This window comes from Mycteria americana, chromosome 1 (assembly GCF_035582795.1).
Source record: "Mycteria americana isolate JAX WOST 10 ecotype Jacksonville Zoo and Gardens chromosome 1, USCA_MyAme_1.0, whole genome shotgun sequence".
Taxonomy (NCBI): Eukaryota; Metazoa; Chordata; class Aves; order Ciconiiformes; family Ciconiidae; genus Mycteria; species Mycteria americana.
Genome location: NC_134365.1, coordinates 96,891,231 through 96,908,069, shown reverse-complemented (window position 1 = coordinate 96,908,069; position 16,839 = coordinate 96,891,231). Strand labels below are relative to the sequence as shown.

Here is a 16,839-nt window from a genome sequence, read left to right as displayed (position 1 = left end):
GGTTAGTGAAAGCATGTGTTTCAGAGTTACTTGGCAAGGCTGACTGTTGTAACAAATAAAGTGAAAAGAAATACTTCTTTGTTTTAAAAAGAACTTCTGGTCACCTTCTCAAATGACAAAAGACATTAGAGACCTGAAAACTGACAACATGCTATGAAAACTCTGAAATATTTCTGGATAGTCAGGGCAGCTTTACAAGGATGCCAAATTGGGATGGAGTTAAAAATGAAGACTATTAACTAACAAGTCTGGAAGCTCATTCTTCTAAGTTAATTCCTCAAAAGATAACAAAATACCTTAAGCATTTCAAAGTGGGGTTATTATAAGCCATCCACATCCACTCTGACTTCCTGTTCATTACCTACTCCAGCATGAGCCCAATCCTGAAATCTTTGGTGAAGCAATTCCTACTGCTAAAATCCCAGCATCACTAGGATTTCTGCATAGATATTGACCTCAAAAATCACATTTAAATCTATTTCTACAGGTCATATTAAATGACACAAACAAACACAAGTGAGTCTTAATGTTTGACGGTAACAGTTGCAAATCCTGAGATATTTTAAAGCTCCAGCTCAGAGTGCTGTGATTACATGGCCACATCTATCAAGTTAAAAGTTCTAGCCCTCAATTGCTGAGAATACCTGAAAAATATGAGAAGACCTAAAAGTTTCAGAAAGCCACAAAATAGGTAATTGCTGAAAAAAAAAAAAACCAACCCCAAACCCAAAACCCAAAAAACAGTTCATGATTTTAGCCCTTAGAACTGGCAACATACAGTGGTTTAAAAAACAAAACAAAACCAAAACACACCTGTCCCTTCCCCCATTTCAATTTCTATAACCTCCCTCCCCATAATGTGTATTCATATTTCCTATAAACTATAAGCCCTGGTTCCTGTTTTGAGCATATTCACAAACTCCAGTTCACATGCTACCGCAGAACCAAGTTGGAGAGGCAACCTATTTAGTAATATATAAACGAATGCTAGTACTTACATACACCTGAAAGCATATTTGAAAGTTAAAAAAGAAACCTACATTTTCTATGCCTAAATTTACTAATGTAGACAAAACAAGGAAATGTTTAACAGGAAAAAAAACCCAAAATGCATTCTACAGTGAAACAAAAAATAAACATACAAACCCATGCTCATTAGTGTTTAAGACAATAAGCATCAATGACACTGACAATTCAACAGGGCAGTGCCTCTATATGGAGGCTTTTGTAAATATGCTTTAGTAATACATACCCAATTGAGTAAGAAGCAGCACATTTAAATAGCGTCAAATTGAATTACACAGAGAGGATTTAAGAGAAGACCTCATTGGTGTTTATAGATCAAAGTTAGTCAAGACAAGAGAAAGTAAAAAGCTACTTTATAAAAACCTGGTAACAACTTAAACTAGAAACAGATTTCCTTTAACCTGTTTGCATGGAAGACCATCATTGTATGTTACAAATTGAATGGAATTCCCTTTAGTGACAAACCTGCAAAATGAAATATATTGGTGATAAACACAAAGTGGATCTAATCGAATGGATGGGAGAAGAATGCCACTCCAGGTTTTTAAAAGCTGCCATTTTTAGAATTACTCTATAACTAGAGAATCACGAATCACTAGAGAATAGTCTAGTGATCCATAGTGTGAGCAAATTTATTATTGCATCTTCCCAATGAAAGAAGATAAGCAATATGAGTGAAAGGAGTAAGTAAAATAACCGAAGTATAATCTCAATATATAAAAAATTCTTGGTTACAAATACAGATTCAAGTTATCTTTCAGTTATCGGACACAGTCACCAAGTGTTTTAAGTTGGAATTTTAACACTTTCTTACCATATTCTAAAAACTGATCAACAAAATGTGGGGAGAAATCCCCATGATCTTTAAGATTTCTAACTTAACAAAATATATTATGTACTATCGGGATATTCCCACTTTTTTTTTTTTTAAAGAATACTGGTTAACATGACTACTGGTTTTGCTCACACAACACCATTCTGTAATGCTTATGGGTAAATCCTATCTCAAAGTACATGCAAACTACTTGAAAGAAGAATTGGTCCAAAATCCTTGAAAACCCAAACACCATTTTAAATCTTCATGAATTCTTCTAGCACCAATCTTCATGCTTTTCAGTCTATGAGGGTCAAAAGCTATAACATAGAGTTCCTAAAATATAACCAAAGTTCCAAAGTCATTATGCATGAGCTGTCCTTCATTCATCACAAATAATTTTCTATAACCTCAATTCACAATTTTTATTTCTGAAACAATTATAAGGCAAAAAATCTGAGACAAATGTGAAGGGACTCCAAATTTGTGTGAAATGCAGTAGTTATGTGAATAAGATGAGGGAGAGTTGCAAGGCAGGTTTACTTATTAACTCAGCATTTTTCTTTTCCCAGTAATGAGCACCTCTGTTTCTATCAGCATATTCTATCACCATGTAACGAAAAGCATAAAATTCTAGATTTCCAGACAGAATTTCCGTACAGGTTCCCTGTTATATCTAAGCTCTGATGATGCTTTATGAACAGTTTATAACAAGTCTTTTTCATAGTTGTAGTCTCTCTTGTTAAAACCTTAAGCCATAATTTGTTCAGTAATTGCTCCTGGTATATTTCACTAGTACAAGTCACTAAAAAAAAAAAACCACATAAAAAAAGCAATAGTAAGGAAGAGAACAGAAATAACAAAGCAGAAACTAAGAGAAGAAAGCACTGCCAATACATTCTTTTTCTTCCTCTAGTCCCCTGACCAGTACTTGTAAAAACCAATAGCTTTAATATACTCAAAACCTCTAAATTAATATAAAAATGAGAGCAATTTTGTCAGTGTAACCAATGCTTACAAATATTGCGATGCCATGCTAAATACGACAAATGTGGTTTTAGTCAGACTGCTTAATTATCAAGCTTACCGCTCCAGGCTTGCTCTGTCTGGCCAGGGAATATTGAAAGGTATTCTATAGTACATTGGGGCAGAGGACAGAACAAAAGGGAAAAAAAAAAGTTTAAAGGAAAAATCTAAATAAATAATTCAAATGCTTTATATTGGCAATGTATCTTCTTCAAGGACGATGCTTATAAATAAAAGCAATGCTTCATGACAGCTAGCCACAAGGTAGAGAAATATTTGTAAAAATTCTACTACAAGATGCATTTTTCATGCTATGTATGGCTTATATGTAAGCCTTACTTGAATTCTTCACACAACAAAAGCTACTACCAAGTGCTATTTAAGATTTTTTTTTCCTCTAATTGTGAAACAGTAATTATAAAAAACCAAAACAACAAAACATTTTCCAACATAAAAAGAAGCAACTATCTGTACCTTTTGATTAGGTACAAGACTACTAGAAACTATTGTTCGTTTGGGACCTATTTTAAATCCTGCTATCAAACACACACTAGCTCTGTAAGATTCTCGAATACCAATGTCTTAGCATCATACAACTCCAAAGGCTGCATTTCAAAGAACTCTAAAACAGGCTATTCAATTAAAACTTTGACAGATTAAAGCTGTTATTCTTTTATGTAGTTAAGATAACTATTTGGAATGATGACTTCTAACTTTGAAAGTGTCTTTTAACATGCTTGCACATTCTTTTTCCCAGCTCTACTTGAAGATACAAAAAATGAACAAGAGTGGATTCTGGGTTTGAAAAGCAGCTGTACATCAAGACCTGAAAAATCAAGATCTTCAAAAAGAGTTTACCTCAGCTTGACAAGATGGGGCAGTAAAAAAACCAAAACAGAGCACAACCAACCAAAAAAAACCTGTCCAGAATCTTTCTATCATTCCCCCATTCCACTGGAGTCAGGATGGGGAGGAACTGAAATAAAGGTGAAATTCTTGACTTTTAGACTGAATACAGAGCCAACACATTATAGGAAGTCAAACTAACCATGCAGTGACAAATTCTAAATAAACGTTCAAGAGAAAAGGCTGCTCACACTGGCCTTGCAATACTAAAGCAGCACAGTAGGCTTACTGTGTCATGATAGAATTATGAGGAGGGTAGGGGTAGGAAATCTAAAAGCTGAAACTGGAAGATAACTTTTTTTCCTAATTAGCACAGTCTTTACATTTACAAAATAGCCACCTGAAATGGTAAGTCATTCGTCACTACTAAGTCACAGGGATATATAAATGACGCACCTGTCCACTGGAGTAGATGTATTTTCAATAAAACTAATAACTTTTTCTTTCACATTCACAGATTTAGTCTTCAAAGCAACTGTCATTTTATTCACCAGGGACTTTACTCCTTTTCCATCACTTGAACCATTAGGAGAATCACCCTGTAAAAGTAACTCCTCTCAGGATTAATCATATAAAAACAATATTATTTCATCTCTAGTTTGTTAAGAAAGGAAGCAGACTACAAAATAGTAATCTTCTACTTTTTGGTACTCAGTAGAACATTAATACAGCATTAACTATTCTTTTAGAGTTCTATCAAATGACAGCAATGATATGTGTCTGAGGTAAAGATGATCCAATAAAGCAAGCTTAACAAACCTTATTACTGAGCACTTTGCTATGAAAATCGAGAGGAAAGAATTCTATTCATGATAAATTGTATCCAAATTAAAAGCCAAATTCTATGTACAACATATCAGCTGGAGAAAAGAGATAATTTTGAGCTTTCCCATGAAACTGTATACCAGTTTTATAGTAATTTATTCCCAGAGTGAAGAAAAGCCAGGAAAAGAATTGTCCATTACATATATTCTGCTGGAGAATAACTACAGGAAGTTCTTCTCTACAAGCTCTTCCTCTCAATAGGATAAAAATGTTTAGATCACCCCCAACTAGACAGTGAATACAGTTGGAAATTAAACACACAACTGAAAACAATCATGACTTGCAGTAATGCATTTTACAGAACAGAATGAGGAATATGAAGAAAAAATTCAGTACACCTGGGGCTCCCATCCCACTATACTAATTGAGCTTAAAATTCACTTACATCAACAGAGGAGTTTATGCTACTTCTTGAGCCTGAGGTACTAGCAATCCAGTGGCCATATCCATTTTCTGGTCCTTCCACATTGATATCTGCTAAGTGCTGCTGGAGGGCTGTTAAAAGGCCATTAAAAACCATTCAGAACTACACTGGAATTAGTCTATTGATGAAAACACTGTATATCCAAGACTAATAAGTAACAATTTTTGCTCCACATGATTTAATAAAACAGATAAATTCAGATACTGCTATAATCATCCCTGGCTTTTCTTTCAGTAGTACAAAGACATTAGGATAATCTTTATTTTAGTAAAGAAAACAGTTAAAATACAGCAGCAACTAAAAATAAATCACTGCTTTGATCCTGAAGATAGCTTTTATGACACTACACATATTGACTAGTAATGCCTCTATAGTCATATTGTAGCACAGATCTCTCCACTCTTGTAGAGTCCGATTGATTGAAGCAACATAAACTGCAGAATTATGAACTGATGATTTAAGAAAACACAACAACAATTAATAGTAATTATGAAGTAGCATCTTCATACGGATCTGCAATCTACAGAGGCTAAACATCAAGAATGATAAGTTAGAAGAAAGAGGGAATTTCCCTACTTCCTGTATTAATTTTTCACCATTCAGAAATGAGAGTGAGCCATAACAGTTAACCACAAATGTGCAAGTGCACAGTGTTGACTTACACAAAACAAAAACCTGACAAACGAGACCTATGTGCTAGTCATTTAGCTGATTTCTAGCCAAAGCCTAATAAAAATATCAACAGCATTAAGATACCAAGTTTTCTCAAGCCAAACCTCATTATTAATAAGCTTACCCATAAATCCTCCTTTGGCAATGCTTACATACTCCTTATTTTTCTGCAACAGAAAAGATATTTTTGGTTGAAGCAAAAATCTGTGGAATGAGTTTTGCAAGCATGGTAATGACACATGGGTTAATTTCATAAAAACTGTAAACTTGAGTAATGTAAAAAACAGTTAAGATTTTAAGGGCAAAATATTTTGCCATTTCATATCAATGGTATGTGCAGACACACTTTATTTCAGCTATTAAAATCAACAGCAATTTAGTTGTACCTGTAAGAAGTGTGCTAGCACCATGTTCATATACATATCTTCTTCTTCCCTGCCACTTCCCATGAAGCAGAGATGTTCCCCACCAGCTATAGAGCCAGACTCAATAGATTGTTTTTGTGCTTCTAATAGGGATTTTACAGACTGTGCAAATTCTGATGGGTTTTGAAGCATCTGTGGAACGAACAAACAAGCAAAAAGTGCTGTTTGACACCAACATACTGTGACACAATTTGTGAAGAGATACAAACATTGAAAATGGTTATAATTTGTTGGGCACAAACAAGGCAACATCAGCACTGTACAAGACACACACACACACAAAAAAGACAGCCTGACCAGACCTCATGTTACATAAAAAACACTGAGAATGGTCCTTTTCTTCCTCACTCCACCTTGCTCTCCCCAGGAAAGAAATCCAGCTAACATTTGTTAGTTTACTTTTGCAGACACCAAATAATAGTGGAAAAAGTCTTTGCAACTTTCATGTTGCATTAAGTTGGCAATATGGCAGAGGGACTGATTTCCATATTTAGATATGCTTGAGCACAACACGTTCAATCTTTGCAGTTCTGAAACCCTTTAAAATACCTAGAACTTCTAGGTGCCAGTAAGGTCTCCCTCTTGTTGTCTCCCAGGTAAGCTTTTTCTCATTTACTTATCAAGATTTGGGGAAAAAAAAAAAATTACAATCAGGAGTACAAGAAGATACCTGGATTCTTAGTACTCTCAAAAAGTTAAGGCTCTGGTCTCCTGAAGGCCTATTATGCACGCAAAAACAATGAGCTGCTATATGAAAGAGATGGAGAAACAAAGACTTTCTAAATACAGTTGAAATTTTCACTTGCTTTTGTGGGGAAGGCACTTATTAATTTAAATATTAGTAAGGAAATACTGACCTGTAACGGGGGGGGGGGGGGGGGGGGGGGGGAGAATTCTCATTATCTAGCCTTCACACTGGATTAAATGACGAAGTACAAAGTAACAAATACACAACCTAGCCATCAGTAAGCCAACCTTAATTTTAACTGGGGTTTTCCTAAAGCCAAATGCTGGTGCTTTATTACATAGGTGCTAAATCTCACTACTTCCTCTATCTAAGACTACCTACAAATGAGATGGATTCCAAAGTGCTTTCCCCATTACCTCCCCTTAAAGTAAACTGTGTGTACTTTGCACATATAAGCGTATAAAATGCACTGAAGTTCCAATAATGGCTTTTCGTCTCAAAGATTATGGCCTACAGTTTTCCTGGCATTAGCCTTCTAAAAACAGAGATGAACCTGGTGAAATTCATCCACCATAGTTCATGAAGGATCCTAACCATACCAGCTGACACATACTGCAGAAGTTAATTCCAATACGTAATTTAAATACATATGAACTAATCACATTGAATTTACGAATTGTCTGCATGGACTTCTTTTTCATATATTACTAGGTTTTTAAACTATTTTATAATTTATAATGCTTAATTCTACATTATTGAATATGATGTTCAATTACAGCTAGCAGAAGGACACCCACATACCATGGGGAAAGTTTTTTCCTAAATAATTTTTGATCTAGGTTAAAACTCAGAACACTATATCATAGAATCATACAATTGTTTAGGTTGGAAGAGACCTTTAAGATCACCAAGTCCAACCATTAACCTAGCACTGCCAAGTGCACCACTAAACCGTGTCCCTAAGAACCATATCTACACATCTTTTAAACACCCACATGGATGGTGACTCAACCACTTCCCTGGGCAGCCTGTTCCAGTGCTTGACCACCCCTTTGGTGAAGAAATTTTTCCTAAGATCCAACATAAACCTCCCCTGGTGCAACTTGAGGCCGTTTCCTCTTGTCCTATCACTTGTTACTTGGGAGAAGAGACGAACACTCACCTGGCTACAACCTCCTTTCAGGTAGCTGTAGGGAGCGATAAGGTCTCCCCTCAGCCTCCTTTTCTCTCCTATATGATTACACTTGTTCCAATAATACCGAATAATACATAATTTTAATTAGAAAGGTAAAGATAATAGATGCAGGACTGAGCTTCTTAACTAAGAAAGGTAAAAAAGCCTTTTATGGGGTATATACATAGAAATCATTCCACGCAGCAACCATAGACTGCTTGAAGTGAAATAGTAGAGGGTTAATCTAGAAGTGAAGAATACACTGTAAGCCAACTGAAGCATAAGTGTCTTGGGGAAAAAAAGGACAGAGAAAAATATGACTGAATGTTCAGTTAGGAATTCATAATCAAATGAAAACTACAGCAAAATCTTTAATGAAGTAATTAGTCCATAGTACATCTCAGTCCCAAAATTAATGCGCTTTCCCTCTCATATTGTAGTGCAAAAATTTTAAAGGAGCAGCCAAATCCTTTTCAAGACATATGCTCCTTATAAGCAGGCTGTAGTAAGACTGGCTGGGGGGGGGAAGGGGGGGGGGGGGAAGCTACTTGTTAAAATTAATGACAACTTTCATTATGATGCTAAAAAGAGATTTCTCCTCCAAGCAATGTCTAGTCTTTAGCCTGTATGGGTTTCCAGTTCTAAGCAAAGAACAGGAAGTCTGGAATTCTAATGTCATTAAGGACTAAACTTCTCAGTAAAATGATGGTTGCACCCATGTCCTTTAGAGAAGCTGACTTTTGAAACCTCATCACATAGCTAGACACTGCGGTCCACAGACTACAGTCTAAACTAAGGATAATTTATTTTTCAAGACAGACATTTCTCTCTCCTTCTATTTAACTTAGGATTCAAAAATCAGTAAAGAAACAAAAAGCATACGAACCAAATCTGAGTCTAAATGAAATGCTGTTGATAAATGCCCAGCATTGTATTGCTCTGCAGGACGACAATCCACTACAAAGAACCTTACTCCTTCCTGAAAGAGAAAGATTTTGCCTGTTACAAAATTTTAAAATTGTGTAATTTTTGATAGGAAAGTATATAATTCAAGTATATTTTAATACTAATTCCAATACTACAGGAAGCCCTCAAAGGGCATATCGGAAAATCTTATTTCATCTGATTAATCTGAACTTCTACAGTTACCAGACCACCAACAGGATTCTAATAGTGATTTCCCATTAACACATCAGCTTGCGCCTTGGAAAGGATCACCCAAGTGCAATACACACAGTGTAATTATTTCACCTCTGCTGAGAAGAAATATAGCAGCTATGAGGGCACACATCAAGACATCAGAAGGAACAACTTTGAAGTCCCAATCCAACAGTCCATTACTACTCAGCACAGCACATAAGGATAGTTTTATATCCCACTGACTTAAACAGGATATAAACAGATTCTTAACTTTACTTGGACTGGGGGGGTGGGGAGGGAAAAGTATGCATGATGAAACTGGGGCCTGGGAACTGCTACAAAACACCAGCAGTCAATAAGAAACACTGTAATCTAGCTATACTATTATCCATATATTGGTCTTAAATACTCTAAGTGAAGTCCCTGCATCTAAGTATGTCTGCAATCAATGACTACAGAAATAGCTTGAATCAATTTTTTGTTTGTTTGTTTAAACCTTTCATTAACAAAAGACAGATATTTCATAATGGCATTCTTCTCAAAGGTACCGAGTAGTGGGTTTTAAATTTTCCTCTACAATAGCTACATTTGGAAAGGAATTCAAATTAATGAGATATTACGTTAAGCTCCCACTCCTCAGATTCAAATCAGCTGTATTAAGCTCCCCTGTGCTATTAAGCTCTAGTTGCTACAGCACAAATGCATTGCAGTCAGCAGATCATTTACAAGGGAGACAACTTCAAAACAAGAATACTTTTTCCTGAAATAGCAAATATACATCTGTGTTGTTAGCACTTTAAAATAATTATGATACACAAAGTAGTACGTGATTCTTTTCCTTTTCCATAAAATTGGGAGGTGGGGGACGGTGGGGGGAGAGAGTAATTCAGTATACTGACTCCTTGTTGCTGATTTGCTTGAAGAATCTCAGACACAGAAACTGCTAGACAGAGAGCCTGGCTCAAGTCTGTGTCATCATCTTTGAGGCCCAGCAAGCTGCTGCCAAAAAGACTGTGGTTGTCCTAGTAAGGCAAGATGAAAAAAAAAAAGTTAACTGAAGCCATTGTCTTCAGATATGAAGGCTTAAAGTAAAACTATATCCACCAAGTCACAAACATTAAGCCAGATATACACATATCTTGTCCACATAGTAATTCAATTTTTGATCAACTGAAATTCTTTCTGAAAATCATGACAAGGCCTGAACTTCCATTACAAACGTGCTTGTTCACCACTCTGACCATGCCAACATGATGAAATACCTGTTTTTTGGTTGTTGTTCCCCCCGCCCCCCAAAATCTCACATACCTGTCTACACACATCAGAGAAAGTACATACAATCAATTACTTTTATTTCATGAATTCACTGAAGTCAGATATCTTGAGTAAGGAAGAACTGCAAGAACAGTGCAGGTGATGATAGCTTTATCTCTAGTAAGTGACTTTTTCCTGTTTGCTGTTGCAAGTACAGCTAGGACTGCTGTGCAGTCTACTACAACGCAATTATGTCAGTACAGCATTTTTGCTTCATCAGTTCTTACAAGAACCTGGTTTGCAAAACAAGGTAATCAGTCATGAAGTGAGAATATTGCAGGGAAGCTTCTCTCTAACACGCTTCACTTAACCTTCTTATCTTTCAAAGATCTTAACTCTAAATACCACCAGAGTAATAACATGAAAAAATTGTTTAAAAAACCATCACAATGAAATATTCGAAATTACGGTCAGCAGGAGCTTAAACAGTCACCAAAAAGAAGAGAATTTCAAAATTACTTTATTACCTTCCTGAAAGAAGCTGGAGTTTTGCTACAGTAATACTGTGCCAAAGAGAAGAGATCTTCTATATCCTCTAAATCGAGATTGGCTGGTGAAGTTTCTAAGAATTCTGAGATATACAAATGACATAAGTGCACCATTATTTCAGATGCAGAAATGAAGCACCATACACCTTTTCACATCATAAAATAACTTATTTTTAACAAGTCATAACAAAACTGAGTTTATTGATTAAACGTGAATGTTGATTCATTCTCCAGGTGGAAAGAGAAGATACAGGAAATACTCCTTATCCATGGGAAGCCTATGCTATTTGCTAGAAGTTCAAACCTTCTACGCAAATTATTTTTCACCACACTCTTTACCTCTGCATAGTTTTAGCTTTCTGTTGTAATACTACATCAGCTGCCTTTTCTAAAGAGGGCTGACCAAGAGAATCCTCTAAAACACAGTACATAATCAGTAGTACTGTTATATGTCCAGGATGGTACAAGGGTGTAGTTCTGCAGTATATTGAGAAGATGCAAAATTCCAAGCACCCTCATATTTAACTACTACGAGATTGTTAATTATATTGTATTATTCCATAGGAAAAAAAAACAAAGGCAGGTGAAATAGGCTCACAAGAAATTTAGTGTAATTTCTATAAAAACAGAAGAAGGTAAGACAAGAACAATGAATTGGGCTCGAATCAAGTGCACACAAAGATAATAATCTGGAAAATGCAACAAGTGCAGGAGATTCAAAGAGCAATTGGAAAGCTGCTGCTTTGGGCTTAGAAACATGGTGAGTGTTTCAAGTACTCCAAACTGAAGTATAAAACTAGGTGTGGAAGTGCTAAAAGGAAACACAAGAAAAGAATGTTAAAGACAGGGCAAACGTGATGCAGTGAAAGAATAGTAAGAAAGGAATTAGTGGGTGAGGGGATTCATTAATGAGACAATCACAGGGAAATAATTAAATAATTCAGTTATTTAGTAATTAAAAATAATAATCAATGGGGATTATACTATATGGTAAATATTTCACTAGCAGCTATATAAGAGCAGTACTTACTTATCATTTCTTCTTTATCTGATTCTTGTGCTAAGATAACGTCTCTGAAAACAGTAAAGTCACAGGCATAGATTAAATCAGTAAAACCAGAATGAAACAGAAGTGGATTAAAACTGTGTCAGCAAGGAATGTCCCAAAGAATTAGCTATACACTTACTTTGCATTGACAAGGATGATTAACATTAAGAAATAAATAAAGAATGGATCTGCTTGTTGTAGATATCCATCCCATATTGCCTGAGTGACTTCAGCTGAACAGTAATATGAGAAGAGGCTTCCAAGCTAAAAATTTGGAAAATAGAGTGAGAAAAAGCAATAACCAGGAACAATCTTATCAGGATAACATTTTTAACAGAGATACAAGATATCTAAAAGAAAATAAAACCAACAAAATTTGCACCATGTATTGAAGGATGGTTCAACCCTCAAAAAAACACTTTTTATGGAAACAGTGTAGTAATGCTACAGATTATCTATGAATAAATATGCTTAGTGTGAAGGCAAACTCAGCTGTACATTGTCAGCCTTGCAAATTCAACCAGAGATAACACAATCAGGCTGGGATACTGTTTAGCTCATAGCCATTGCTAAATACCAACAAGACAATAATAAGAGAATATATTTACTGAACTACCTTAACAAACAGGACTTTGAAAGGATCCTGTAAAGCACATTCTTTATATTTTTCACTGTAGAACCAAGCTAATTGAACATGGTTGTGCATTTGTTTGACAACACCACTTACTTAACATTACATTATGTTGCCTCATGGCTGAGTAAGTAAACATTTGCAAGAAACAGAAAATTTTCATTACCATTTAACAAAATCTTTGCCTGTTTCCATTTAAAAATACATCCTCTCTGATATGCAAAGTTCCAAGTGGATAAAAGAAAAGGTAGGAACTTCTTTTCGTACATGTCAGATAATATTTGCAATCACACCTAACTCAGATTCATACCAGCTGGCTTCACTGGGGTCTTACTGAACTTGCTGATGCATACAAATTCTGTATCAGAGCTACAGCTTTCAAAAGCTCAATATCTCTTTTTAAACACTACTGTGGAATATTTCAACACTTCCTAGTATACTTTTACAACAAAAGGTAAGAAGATCTATCCAATTCTGAGTCACACACAACTGAAGACAAAATGTCCCTGGACAATGAGGCAATGACAGGTCTCTGAATGTTGCTTATGTTTCTACACATTAGAAATACCTCTATATAGACTAAGTTTTTTGACAGATGAAACAAGGAATTTTAATGTAATCTCATAATACAAAATGAGGCTTAAGATTTTTTTTCTAAGATGAAAAGTTTGACAGAAAGCATGACATTGAGGACGGGCAGCTACACTAGCTCATTTCCCTACCTCCTTTCAAAGGGAAGATTTTTTCCTAATGAATCACTAAACTTTTAATAAACAACTTCAAAGAAGTTTATATTTACTATAAGCAGATTCTGAGAAGATGGAAATTCTTCCTGGACACATTTTAATATTAAAATTGGTAGCAGCCTAAAAAAATCATCTTTAAAAAAAAACCAAACCCAAATACAGACCTCACAGTTTAATAATTCATTCCAGTCTTACCTCTTTAACTGAAAGCAACAGAGTTACAAAAAATTTTACAAAGCCAAGGGGTATGAAAGAAGAGCCTAGAAGAGTTCATGGGTCATAAAGTCTTCTTTATTAATTTACAGACTTTGCCTCTGCAAGCACTGTATAATGATTTTGTATTGCATATACTAAGTAGCATTGAAACATGAGAATTTTGCTGTTTTATGTTGTAGTCCTGCTACACAAATTATTAAAAAAAAAAAAAAAGATTGAGGTAAGAGTCTTTATAAATACCCCCAACTCAAGGCAGTTTTGAAGTTAAGGTAGGGGAAATGACCAATTCTTGAAGAGCTGTAAAATATATGTGCCTAAATTCTAAAAGGCATAGCACCGTATGAGGCAGTCAAATATATCTATTGGCACAGAGGTTTTTAAAATTATTAGTAATTTGACTTTAAAAGACCTGTTAGGCTGATGTTTATCCATATCTACAACCATACAGCTGCCCACTATAAAAACTAGTATCATGGCTTCTTACTTTTTGAGTATGTCAGTTGCTCTCATTCTTACTTATTCCAAGTAGTTCCTAACATCAGTGGCTCAATTAACATCCAGTACAATAAAAATGTGACGTTAACAAGATCTCATACCTTATGTTAAACAACTGAAGACAACAAGCCCACACTATATTAAAACATGCAATTTATTTCAATATATGCAGTTCTAATCTCTTGTACTACTCTTCCATAAACTGGCAACATGTACTTAAATTTTAACAGAAATTTATTTTTCATTATGTTTCCCTACTTTCACTTTATTACCCAGTTGAGTGCATATGAGTCTGGAGTCATCTTCTTAGTATCAAGAAAGGAGCAGAGTTCAGGCTCATGGTACTGAAGAAGCAGTCTAAATAGATGAAATGGTCTTCCCTTCATAAAACAGTCCCTAAAAAGTAGCAGGGAAAATAATCATAACCCCCCCTCATAATATTCCAGTTGTCAGACTTACAGTAGCAATTCTTTATTAGTTGTGATTATGTAATTTGCTATACTGTTCTTTTAATTCACAGGGATTGATCATGAAGTCAACTTGCCTCAAGAGTTAAAAAATGCCAAAACAACAAAAACCCACAAACACTGAAAACCCCACTATATCAATAAGGCAAGAGAAAGAACAAAATACTGCCAATGCAGCCAAAGGAAATTTAAAAGATGCTTATTTCACACATGAATAACAATTAAATGTCAATTAATCAAGCAGGAAATAAAGGAGCATTTAAAATTAAGAAATAGTCATTTAAAGACATTAGGAACAAATCTCAAGTGTTTAAAAACTTATGTGAAACTTGACACACAGATCTCCAAATACAATTATCAGCCTTTCTTAAAGAAGGGTATGTCTATGGTGGTGAAATGGAAACAATCACAGCAAATTATATGCAGGGATTCTTTTTTGAAATTAATACAAGAACTCTGACTTCCCATTAACAGGACAAAAAGTGTGAAAAGAAGAAAGATATTCTATTAATGAATTTAGCATAAGAATCTAGACTTGCAAATTACTTTGTTTGAATGGTTAATATGGTCAATTATTCCAGTCAGTCAGTCATTCTTTACCACCTTTTAAGATTAAAAATTGATATACACCCAAAAAAAACATTAAAAAGAATGTTCCACTGTCAGTAGAAATGTGGAAAGAGTCTTGTTTAGACATTTTTCTTAACTGTTTCGCTCAGTAGTTTTTTACTTCTGGTACCTATTGTAGTAATCAACCCTTAATAAATACCCAGTTTAAAAAACAACCCCCAAAAACCCCCAAACAAACAAAACCAACCCCCAAAAAGCCCAACAAAAAAACCACTTAAAGAATTGTGAATTTGTGTACCTATCCATTACTTCCTAGGCTAGAAGCCCCATGGAGGCAGCAGGCTCAGCCATTGGAAGGACTGGTAAAACACAAAAGCAAAGCAAAAACAATTAAAAAAAAAAGGTTTAGCTGAACAGAAATAAATTGCCCTGGAAACTAACCTACATTTACTTTAGGAGAGGGTGGTTTGTTGTTGTTGTTGGGTTTTTTTTGGGGGGGTGGGTTTGTTGTGTGGTTTGTTTTGTTTTGTTTTTTAAACCAAAACAAAAAAGGAAGCTATTTTCTACCCTCTGTTAGAGGTAACATTGATGTAATGTAAGCAGGTGTAATACCTTTTCTTCACGTGGTCCCTGGGATGTGACACACTTCCATTATCCACTTTCAGCTTTTTAATTAACTAGTTTACTACCTTACAAGCTCTCACACAAATAATTGTCTACTCAATTGCATATCTGAGATACTGTTTCCTTCTACATATGACCCAAACAAAGAATACTAATGACCTAAGACTTCCATGTTAACTGTTTGTTAATTCTGTATGGTTCAGAAAACTTACCATTCTAGAGGAAAGGCAGGAGGAAAAGATAAGATAGGTATCCACAGGATACTTTATACCAAAAGCCTTGAGAGTAACAGTGTTTCCAAGGAAAAAATAGCAAAACCTCCCTCATCTAAAATACCCTATTATAGTTCCCTGCCCCCCCCCCCCCTTCTTTCGGCTTGCTAGAGATGGTATGCTGTATCTTTCCCTCACCTGTTGTCAATATTTTGTTAGAATAAATTCCCAATTAATATTTCATGATAGTTACAAAACATGAGAAAATGTGAATGTGTGATTTAAAAAACAAAAATAGCAGAAAGTTAAAAATGAAACTTTCATCAAATAGTAACGATGGTCCAGCAGCCAAACATCAAATCAAGACCAAAATGACCTAAGCAGAGATTTGCAAGCCTACTATAAATTGCCTTTCTATGCCTTTCATTCTCCCATTGCGGGGAAGGAAAAAAAAAAAAGGAGGGGGGGAGAGGGAGAGAAAACAGACTACATCTTGTTGAAACACCACCTAGGTTCTTACAGAAAAACTCAAATACTATACACTCTGAAAGCCTTCTATGGCTGAAAGTACATGAGTTACGTGACCATAATGCCACTATCCCCATAGTTCACAGAGCCTAACAGTATTTCAAATCAGAAATGGACACAAGCTGAGTCAAGTGACAGGGCCAATAAATGTTTCCTGCCACAACACCAAATGTGCACTTTTCATATTATGGGCACACATCCAGTAGCTGGGCCGGAATCTCCTCTCCAGGGAATCAGACTAAGATTTTTAATTACAGACTATCCATATGTTATTGCACAAGGTCTTAATCAGAAGACCTGTAGCCTCACTGGAGTGTCATGGTGCTACTCCAACATAAATAAAAAAATTATTTTAGTGACAGCACCTATATAACAGCATG

General features: G+C 35.3%; 1 protein-coding gene and 1 long non-coding RNA gene across 3 annotated transcripts in view; both read right to left on the bottom strand.

Annotated features, from left to right (window-relative positions):
• TBC1D23 (TBC1 domain family member 23) overlaps positions 1-16,839 on the bottom strand; it is a 35,819-nt gene that overhangs the window by 6,588 nt on the left and 12,392 nt on the right. The window contains exons 5-15 of one of the 2 annotated variants that reach the window (XM_075514017.1): positions 14,331-14,454; positions 12,110-12,234; positions 11,953-11,996; positions 10,902-11,005; positions 10,020-10,142; positions 8,867-8,959; positions 6,080-6,250; positions 5,818-5,860; positions 4,983-5,092; positions 4,169-4,311; positions 2,928-2,972 (exon numbers count right to left, since the gene is read on the bottom strand). In XM_075514017.1, the coding sequence (XP_075370132.1) occupies positions 2,928-2,972; positions 4,169-4,311; positions 4,983-5,092; positions 5,818-5,860; positions 6,080-6,250; positions 8,867-8,959; positions 10,020-10,142; positions 10,902-11,005; positions 11,953-11,996; positions 12,110-12,234; positions 14,331-14,454 (1,125 nt within the window). The remainder of the gene's footprint in view (positions 1-2,927; positions 2,973-4,168; positions 4,312-4,982; positions 5,093-5,817; positions 5,861-6,079; positions 6,251-8,866; positions 8,960-10,019; positions 10,143-10,901; positions 11,006-11,952; positions 11,997-12,109; positions 12,235-14,330; positions 14,455-16,839) is intronic. The other variant, XM_075514025.1, reaches the window with a different exon arrangement.
• Positions 268-2,648, bottom strand: LOC142415637 (uncharacterized). The gene is made up of 2 exons (XR_012777491.1): positions 1,428-2,648; positions 268-644 (listed from the first exon to the last, which is right to left on the bottom strand). It is a non-coding gene; the product is annotated as an uncharacterized LOC142415637 (long non-coding RNA).